A 9,734-nucleotide genomic window follows, 5' to 3' on the forward strand; every position below is an offset into this window, starting at 1 on the left:
TCGAATTCCTTACCATACATCTCTAACTTTACAGGACGTATACAAGATAGACTTGTTTGCCATCCCACTATCTAGCTTAAAGTGGTTATGAGTGCAGTGTAGTTACTTCCAACTCGATAACCATCCTTATATCTTTAAACAGAAACGCCTCTTGTACATATTTTTTTTTTTTTTGTTCTGTTGTTTGTCGATGCAAACAAAAACTGTACAAGTAAAATTTTGAAAGAATACAAAATTAAAATCACATAAAAAGGGTCGCGTGGAAGAAACAAAATGTTGGAAATTTAATGCCAGACAAATATTGATGCCAAATTTATTATTGTTGGTCACAAATACGGGGGTCCACTTTCAACAAAAAAAAAAAAAAAAACAAATATGGGGGTCCATCAAACCCCTTGTGATTAGTTAGGGAAAGGTGGTGGATTGGATTGGATCACACAAGTCGATTATTTGTCCTGCCAGCGCATAAATATATTAGTACTATATACTTATCCTAAACACAAGATTAATTTTTCAATCGCTTGTTTTATCTTCTTGACTTGTTGAGTTTTCTCCTCTCTCTCAATCACCACTGAAACTAGAAAGGAAATTGAGAAACAAATGACAGACAATAATATCATCAGACTCCTCCACCACCCCATTTCTCTTCTGAATCTGATCATCATCATCATCCTTTCTCTCTCTACATCTTCTTCTTCTTCTTATCTCACAACCGCTCTTCGTCTGCTACCACCACCACAAATACCCAACAACAACATCTTTGACACTTCTATGTACGGAACACTTCAACTCAATAATGGGTTAGCTCTCACACCTCAAATGGGGTAATAATCTCTACTACTACTACTACTACTACTCTTCAAATTTCACTTATTATTGCTCTCTAATATATGTATATACTACTACTTATTCCAAGTCATTCTTTTCCTGATTGAAATTTTGACTTTCTGGATTTGGATTTCATGGTCAAACATCCTTATATTGTCTTTAATTGCAGCTGATTTTCTGTAAATTTGTTTTTTTTTTTTGGTGAATTATGACAAGTTGAGAAGCAAATTGGATTCTGAATTTAATCCGGGTAGGGCTGAATTGATGTAAATTTGCTGATTACACAGATGGAATAGCTGGAATTTCTTTGCCTGTAACATAAATGAGACAGTTATTAAAGAAACAGGTATTGTGTCTTCCTTGCTCTTTAATTTTCTTTTTGTTGGGTTTAGAATCACATTCTCTGACATTTGCATAACCCAGTTGGTATGGAGTGCAAATCCTGGATTTATTGAACAAGTCTATAAATAAAGTTGTTAGATGAGCTTTAGGCCAGTAGTTTCGTTGGGCTTAGGCCCTTACCTTCTGTAAGGTTTAAATTCGGCACTTATCATGCTTATCACATCGTATTGATGTATCAATGCCTTTGTAATCACTATCGTAGTTAATAACCAAAACAAAAAATAATACTGACATCATCATATCATATGATAATAATAATGTGATTTTGATCCTATGTCCCAAGTGATTCTTCAATAACTAACTTGAAGACACTCGTAAATACTCAAAACCAATGTAGATTGATCTTTCACCGTGTCTATTGACAAATTTCCTTGTTAATTGCGAACCATATCTTCCTGGACAGCTGATGCACTCATATCGACGGGCTTGGCCAAGCTAGGATATAACTATGTCAATATAGGTAATTGTTTCGAGCACCCATAAACCCATTTGATTCATTAAGTAAATGTACTTTTATCTCGTGATTGCTTGGACATCGACTTATTTGTCATCTCTGGTCGCAGATGATTGTTGGTCTTCCCTGTTGAGGAATTCAAAGGTTTGTTAGTACCATATCATCATAATTCATGTTATAGTTAGAAATCTAAAATCTGAAGTAGGTTTTGTTATGCATCTCAAGTTTTATCTTATGGAGTTCTAGTCGTACAGGTTTCTACTTTGACAAAATGTTCCTCGCCTTAGAGGCATACTCGTACTACTTCAACTTGACAACTTCCACTTATTACATTATTATTTATCCATGTTGGTTCTTTTTAATGATTTTGATAATTATACAGGGCGAGTTAGTTCCTGACCCAAAAACTTTTCCATCTGGAATTAAAGCTCTTGCTGACTACGTACACGGGAAGGGCTTAAAGCTTGGTATCTATTCGGATGCTGGGTAAGATGAGTTATATAAGAAGCTTAGTAAGAATTAGGTGTTCGATGGGGATGTGTTTTGAAGAACAGAGCGAAATATTGATACCCATTTATTGTAGATTTATCTCGCATTACAAACGATACTGTAACTTTATTATCTTTGCTATTCTCTGAATCGACAGAATGTTTCAGGGTTTTTACATGTCAAGTCCGACCAGGATCACTTTTTCATGAAAATAATGACGCGGATCAGTTTGCATCTTGGGTAAAGTTCTAGTTACTATCATGCAAAATCTCTCCGTTTGTTGGTTACTTACCTAGGCGTGAGCTTGAGAACAGTGGAATGAATACATTTCTTTGTCACTTTGTAAAACTTGAATATTTGAATATGGAATCTGATCCATGTTCAAGAACTTATTCTTGTTGTAAGACAACATCGCAGTGATTGCATACAAGTTTAATACATTTCATAACATATTTGAGTTTATTTCGTGAATGTGCTTTTTTAGGGTGTGGACTATTTGAAATACGACAACTGTTTCAACCTTGGAATCAAACCAGAGAAACGGTTTTACCTCATCTATGCACTCTTAACTTATTCTTTTATGAGCCAACTTTATCCGTTGTTGATTGCTTTCCTCATTCCAGCTATCCCCCGATGCGTGAAGCTTTAAATGCATCTGGTCGCACAATTTTCTACTCACTTTGTGAATGGTAGTGAGAGTTTTTGCTTGTGTTGGACTCCTCAAATTTGTTTCTTACACGGTTATACGCCAATATCATGAGTTCAACGGTTCTGATAATGTTTTTTTTTCATAGGGGTGTAGACGATCCCGCACTATGGGCAGGAAAAGTTGGAAATAGTTGGAGGACAACAGATGACATCAATGATACATGGGCAAGGTTCTAAAACTCTTACACTATGTTTTGAATATTTTGATCCAAATCATCGAATAGTGTGGAGTACGATTTAATTTTTAGTGTAAACAACATGCCGTCTTTTGTGTATAGTTGTTTTTAATAAATTACATTAATGTCCTGATGAAGCTTTGAAAGTTTGAATAATATTTTTGAACTTCGAAAAGAATAATGTGACATCAAATAGTTATGCTAACACAATTGTAGGAGCTATGGAAATTAGCGGCGCACTAAGAAACATGTTTAATTTCTGCATTATGTTGGACTTGTGAATGCATCTTCATATCTTACGCTGATGCCGTGCATATGTAACATATCCACCTTATTTTATTAACCAAAAAACGGGAACAGAAGAGAAGGAGAAACAAAACATACACAATTTCCTGGTGATTTGAACTATTTTGCTGCTTAATATGTATAATGTTTGCTCCTTTGATTTGTAGCATGACCGCTATTGCTGACCTGAATGACAAATGGGCTGCATATGCTGGACCTGGTGGATGGAATGGTAAGGATATCAATTATGAGGATTTATGATTCTAAGTCGAATCTTGGTCTTTTATGCATATTTTTTTTATGTTCTTAACCGGCTACTACCACAATTTGATCTGTTTGGGCAGATCCGGATATGCTAGAAGTTGGTAATGGAGGCATGACCTATCAGGAATATCGTGCACATTTCAGCATCTGGGCTTTAATGAAGGTCCTCTTATTTTATCACTGGGATCATATTATCTTTATCGCTCAAGTATTATTATCGAGTGACTTATTTATCTTTCTTATCTAAAGTAACAAGAAATCTGATGTCTAGGGGATGAAGTAGAAAGCAAGGAAACCTAAAATTGAAATGTAATGAATGATTGAATGGAGTGAGAGAGACTAAATGGAACCCAAAGTAAACAAGTAAAATCCAGAATATCCTATTAAGTGTTAACCCTTACCTTTGCAATTACTCCGCGTTCCTTTATCATGTATTTAATTTCGTAGTGTTTCCGCAATTGAATTAGTATTCCTCTTAAACGTAGAAGCAATAAAATCTTACAGCTTATTAAATAACACAACCGAATTCAGATCCTTGATATTGATATGACAGGGTAGTTGTAAGATTTCCAGTGATTTTACCATAAAGCATGTCTCTGCAGGCTCCTCTTCTGATAGGATGTGATGTAAGAAACATGACAGCAGAGACGTTGGAACTTCTGAGCAATGATGAGGTTATCGCAGTCAACCAAGGTAATACATTTTCAAAGTTAACTAGCTATTTTGAGTGACACCTGATGATGGATTCGAATTTGTCAAGAACCATAAGTAATACCTTTAACTTTCATGTGATCAATTTACACTGCGTGTTGTTGTTTCCGTTATAAAAGTCTTGATTCGGTCATAATGTGTTCATAAGCACTAGTAAGACATTTGGTTTGGTTTGGTTGTGTGTAGATCGTCTTGGTGTTCAGGGAAGGAAAGTTTATGTGGAAGGATCGAATAACTGCAGTCAGGTTCTCCTTCTCTCTTTCAATACGTTCAGTGCAGTGAACTTCACTTGTTGTGGAGAGGGGCGGAATAATGGGTGATATTTTGGTTACAGGTGTGGGCAGGTCCTCTATCTGAAAAGCGACTGGTAGTTGCTCTGTGGAACCGATGTTCAGATACAGTTACCATCACAGCCAAATGGGAAATGCTAGGCCTTGATTCGGGATCTAGCTTTTCTGTGAGAGATCTATGGAAGGTGAGAATACTGCCAGAAAAGATAATTATAAGTATAACAAAAAAAGAAAGACGAATTTGAAACTAACTGGTGGGTGTTGTATGATATGGTTGGTACCAGCGAGAAAATGTAGGTGAAAATGTGGTGGGAGCATTTAAAGGAGAAGTCGAATCTCACGACTGTAAGATGTACATCTTCACACCCTTAACAGATGTTACTCGTTCTGTTATTTAGTTTGGGAAGTATTTGTGTATTGAAGTGTTACTGAATGTATAAATGTGATTATGGTTGTGACTTGTGAGATAAATAAAAACATCGCATCAGAATGTGTGAATTTGTATGATTTTCTTCCAGTGGTTTTGTTACATGAAACATTGAGGTGGTGGGCGAAAACCACTCAACTCCTACTTTGTTGGACATATCTTGTCGCTGATAAAGTATTTTCTGTCATAACTTTTTGAGTTAATTCCTATATGGCCCCCTACTTTGTGACCAGCTTCCTTTATGACCCCCAAATTTTTGTAAATTCAAATATGGCCCCCTATTTTCATGGAAAAGTCATAACTACCCTTCCCATTAATATATTTTCAAAATAAAATTAAAAACAAAACCCTAAATTCCACCTCACTTCCCTCTCCACCACTCATCTCTCTCCACGTCACCTATCTCTCCAACTCACCTCTCTCTCTCTCCAAGTCAGCACTCTCATGAAGGTCGCCGGCCGGAAAATTTTCCGGCCGGCGACCTTCAAATTTTTCACTCATCTCTCTCTCTAAAGATTCCGGCGAAGGGGGTTTCCCTTCGCCGGAATCTGGTCTGTTCTTCAACAGACCAGAATAGGTCTGTTCTTCAACAGACCAGATTCCGGCGAAGGGAAACCCCCTTCAACGGAATCTTTAGAGAGAGAGAGAGATGAGTGAAATATTTTTTTTTTTTTTTTTTAAGTTTGAAGGTCGCCGGCCGGAAAATTTTCCGGCCGGCGACCTTCATGAGAGTGCTGACTTGGAGAGAGAGAGAGGTGAGTGAAAAATTATTATTTTTTTTTTTTTTTTTAAATTTGAAGGTCGCCGGCCGGCGACCTTCATGAGAGTGCTGACTTGGAGAGAGAGAGAGGTGAGTTGGAGAGAGATGAGTGGTGGAGAGGGAAGTGAGGTGGAATTTAGGTTTTTGTTTTTAATTTTATTTTGAAAATATATTAATGGGAAGGGTAGTTATGACATTTCCATGAAAATAGGGGGCTATATTTGAATTTACAAAAATTTGGGAGCCATAAAGGAAGCTGGTCACAAAGTAGGGGGCCATATAGGAATTAACTCTAACTTTTTTTACTTTCTTTGTAATCTGGAACCACAACACTTATTTGAGACAAAGAGCTTGTGCATCAGCCAAATTTAGACGCATTTTTTAACACAAAACTCTAAAAGAACGGTTTGATCAAAGTCAATCTTTGAAAAACTTTGTCCAACCTTTATCTTTTAATGAAAATGAGTCATTAAGTCGAGAATTTTATCGAATATTTTGTACATGTAGCACTCCCGAACTCTAAAAAGACATTGAGGTGAGTGAAATATGAGGAATGGATGACCTACCTCTCTTTGGAGAAAATTAAGTATGGAATTACAGAAACTACACTGCTATCGGTAACAGCCGATCATGATAAACTTAGCAAAACCGCCAAACTCCTTCCAAAATTCCCTCTTGTCAAAATGACATTTCTCGTTTTGAAAACCTTATCCCCTCTTCTTCTTCACCATTCTCCCTCACTGAACACAAACCCTAACCCCAGACCCACCACTTCCCTCCACTGTTCTTTACTAGACTCACAGCAAACCCTAACCCTAGAAACCAATGGTCAGTACGTTTCCAAGAGGGAAACTGAAAGGGGCCTAGAATTTGAAGCAGGAGACTCCTTCTTTCGACATGAGAGTTCAATCGGACGAGACCTTGGAGTCCTCGCTGCATCTCTATACAAAAACTCAAAAGGTAAACTTCGAGTCCTTGATGCAATGTGTGGTTGTGGAATTAGGTCTCTTCGTTATCTGGTTCAAGCCAATGCCGATTTCGTTTTGGCAAATGACGCAAATGATGATACCAGGAAAACCATTTTAGCCAACTTATCACAAAATGTTAGGGTTTCTGATGATGAGGGTGGTAGAAAATGGGCTGTGACTCATTTTGATGCAAATCGAATTATGACAGAATCATATCTGCAGAGAGATTTCTTTGATTTCATTGATATTGATTCGTTTGGGAGCGATACTTCTTTCATTAGGTCTGCACTTGATGCATTGAAGCTGGATGGTTTACTTTATGTTACTTCCACTGATGGGTATTCTTCAGGCGGCCATCGACCACATCAGTAGGTTCCCTCCCCTCCCTTAATGACTTTCATTTCTACTAGTACTAGTAATATTAGTTTCCTCTGTAAAAACTATCAATTTTAATTGTGTTATTCTGTTTTCTGCTAGTGTATTGTTTGCTTGAAGGAACAAAGAATTCTACTTGTTTTGTTGTTAGGAGTTTGCGTAAATTAGGATGGATGACCTCTTTTAATGCTCCAAGGAACAAAGAAAATTCCTTCAAATGATGCATATTTTTATGCCTGTAGTTAACTTGATTTCCATCTAATTCATCATTTTCCAACATTAGTATTTTCTTTTCAAAGAATAAACACCACTAGTATATATATATATTATGCATTGCTAGAGAAACAAAAGTAGAGCAGAAAGAACTGGAAATATACGTATCTACTGTAGTCATGGTAATACATATTCAAATTGTACCTCCGAATTGATGGTGCATATACCTAGCTAAGTTTTGGAGACTGTGCCCTTTATTGAGATTGGTCTGTCAGGTAGAGGCTGGACCACTTGCTGTCACCAGATTAATGGCCGTACTATTATGTATCCCAGACTCTCTCAATGATAACTAGTTGATTATAATCATTAGTTGGTTTTCATCTTCTGTTATATTACTTCTATATGGGGAATGGCAATCTACTGTTAGTCTTGATTTACATCATATTTATGGAAGATGGCTATATATCGAACAAAGTTATGTTAAAGTTTTTTTTGAAACTTTGATTGAACAAAGTTATGTTAAAGTCGATCTATTGAAAACTATTTAACTTGAATAAATCATTGAGATTCGTATCAATTACAGAAAACCCTCATATTGCTTTTCATTTTGTAACCTTTGCTTACTGCATTTTTTTATCTGTGACTTTCAACTGCTTTCTCCTCTCGTGTGTTAATGAATTGTTAAGTCAGTGTTCTGTTTTAATTCCCACCAAGACATTTATAAGTGCTTTTTCATTCTAGTGCTCTGGCTTCATATGGAGCATATGTTCGCCCTATGCCATTTTGCAATGAGATTGGCTTGAGAATGCTTATAGGTGGAGCCGTACGTGATGCTTCTGTGCTGGGTTACCGTGTGACACCACTTTTTTCATATTACTCTTACCATGGGCCTGTTTTCAGAGTCATGCTCAGGGTCAATCGCGGAAAACTTCCTCACAGCAGGTTAGACAGCACAATCATTACACACATTCTTCTCACTCCTAATCTTAATCTATATGGTAATGATAAAAGAAAAAATTAACATACTTGGGGGCCATACATTATGCTTTTCCTTCTCTTTCGCAGGTATTATGGTTTCATCAGTTACTGTAACCAATGCGGGAATTCTCAAGCATTTTCATGGGAAAAACTCGGCCAAATGTACTGCCCTTGCAGTAAGGGAGAGGTAACACACATTCTTCCAGATCTTAGCTTTTTTCTTTTCCAACCTTATCATGGCAGTTTCACTGAAGCAAAAGAGAACAACTTTCTGTATCCCGCAAACTTGCTTTTTGTATCCTTCTCATGAAATTCTGTTTTGTTTCTTAACTGGTAATAATATTTAGGTTCCCCGACCACTGGTTGTCACAGGTCCTCTTTGGACTGGACCTCTTCACGAGACTACTTATGTGACAGAAATGTTGAGGTCAGCTGAAGAATGGGGATGGGCGGGCAGTGGCGGTGACACGGATTTGGAGAAGCTCTTGACGCTGATGATTGATGAAAGCGATCCTAAATTACCTTTTGGGTACATCAAACTTGATGAGGTTCTTATGTTTTACTTGTTTACTAGGATGTAGTACTCATGTTTAACTTCTTTAACTGTTCTTCACTGATCTTCTAATTGCATGTGGGTGCTTGGTTCTTTTGGTCATGATGTAGGTAGCTAGCCGAGCGAAAGTGAACTCTCCACCTCTCAGAACGATGATGAGCACCTTGCATAAGGTATTCCATAGTCCTACTATGGTGCACATTATACTATTATCTTAAGACCAATTGGTTGCAGGAGCTTCCTCTTTACTAAGTTATGTTATTAGGGAGAGTGATGGTTTTTTCTGGTGTTTGGCGCAGGAGGGATATGCAGCAAGCAGGTCACATATAGCCTCTAACGCAATCAAGACAAATTGCCCTATGTCGGTGTGTATTCAAATAGCAAAGGATATTCAACAGCAATAATATTCCGGAGTATGATTGTGGTCGGTGAAAAAGCCCTCAACTGGTTCACAAGTTGTGAACTTGTCAACAACAGCTGGTAGTTCAACTGGATCCAGAATCTCTGAGAATGGATGTGTGGGTGTTGAGAGATGTATGCTCATCTTAAAGATCGAGAGCCCTGACCCATTCTACATGCAGTAATAAGAGTTGTATATCCATCCCAAGGAATAGGATTCTGATATAGTATGTAACATGGGGCTGTGATAAATTGGAAAATGGAAGAGATGGAATGAAATTGTTCTTGTGGCAGGCATCATCACCTGTTAATTATTATAAATAAAAAAGAGAAGAAGAAAGTGAACTTTTAAGACAGTGAAAATGAAGTCAAATGAAGATGTAAAAAAGAGTTTGATTGGGAGAAAATAGTTTTGGAAAAAAAGAGAATCACTTAAAAATGAGAGTATATAAAT

General features: G+C 37.1%; 2 protein-coding genes across 2 annotated transcripts; both read left to right on the plus strand.

The window, feature by feature from the left end:
* Positions 1–275: 275 nt before the first annotated feature.
* Positions 276–5,111, plus strand: LOC147546806 (alpha-galactosidase 3-like). The gene is made up of 15 exons (XM_086632586.1): positions 276–824; positions 1,116–1,174; positions 1,634–1,690; positions 1,794–1,828; positions 2,067–2,170; positions 2,341–2,413; positions 2,658–2,716; positions 2,797–2,862; positions 2,968–3,051; positions 3,510–3,574; positions 3,687–3,769; positions 4,209–4,299; positions 4,504–4,562; positions 4,652–4,792; positions 4,892–5,111. The coding sequence occupies exons 1-15, from the start codon at positions 601–603 to the stop codon at positions 5,003–5,005; spliced, it is 1,314 nt and encodes a 437-aa protein (XP_086488712.1). The 5' UTR covers positions 276–600; the 3' UTR covers positions 5,006–5,111.
* Positions 5,112–6,265: 1,154 nt separating this feature from the next.
* Positions 6,266–9,577, plus strand: LOC147546807 (N2,N2-dimethylguanosine tRNA methyltransferase). The gene is made up of 6 exons (XM_086632585.1): positions 6,266–7,130; positions 8,092–8,292; positions 8,416–8,515; positions 8,676–8,876; positions 8,992–9,054; positions 9,181–9,577. Exons 1-6 carry the CDS (start codon positions 6,352–6,354, stop codon positions 9,283–9,285), a joined length of 1,449 nt encoding a protein of 482 aa, XP_086488711.1. The 5' UTR covers positions 6,266–6,351; the 3' UTR covers positions 9,286–9,577.
* Positions 9,578–9,734: the final 157 nt, after the last annotated feature.

This window comes from Eschscholzia californica, unplaced genomic scaffold (genome assembly GCF_041429995.1).
Source record: "Eschscholzia californica isolate CP2 unplaced genomic scaffold, dmEscCali1.0.p SCAF_4, whole genome shotgun sequence".
NCBI lineage: Eukaryota > Viridiplantae > Streptophyta > Magnoliopsida > Ranunculales > Papaveraceae > Eschscholzia > Eschscholzia californica.

Excerpts from the sequence above, each read along its gene's own strand:
- LOC147546806 (XM_086632586.1), top strand. The coding sequence starts at position 601 with ATGACAGACAATAATATCATCAGACTCCTCCACCACCCCATTTCTCTT. Across the intron at positions 1,691-1,793 it reads ATATAACTATGTCAATATAG|ATGATTGTTGGTCTTCCCTG; the intron begins GTAATTGTTTCG and ends CTCTGGTCGCAG. Across the intron at positions 2,171-2,340 it reads GGTATCTATTCGGATGCTGG|GGTTTTTACATGTCAAGTCC; the intron begins GTAAGATGAGTT and ends AGAATGTTTCAG.
- LOC147546807 (XM_086632585.1), top strand. The coding sequence starts at position 6,352 with ATGACCTACCTCTCTTTGGAGAAAATTAAGTATGGAATTACAGAAACT. Across the intron at positions 8,293-8,415 it reads GGAAAACTTCCTCACAGCAG|GTATTATGGTTTCATCAGTT; the intron begins GTTAGACAGCAC and ends TCTCTTTCGCAG. Across the intron at positions 9,055-9,180 it reads TGATGAGCACCTTGCATAAG|GAGGGATATGCAGCAAGCAG; the intron begins GTATTCCATAGT and ends TGTTTGGCGCAG.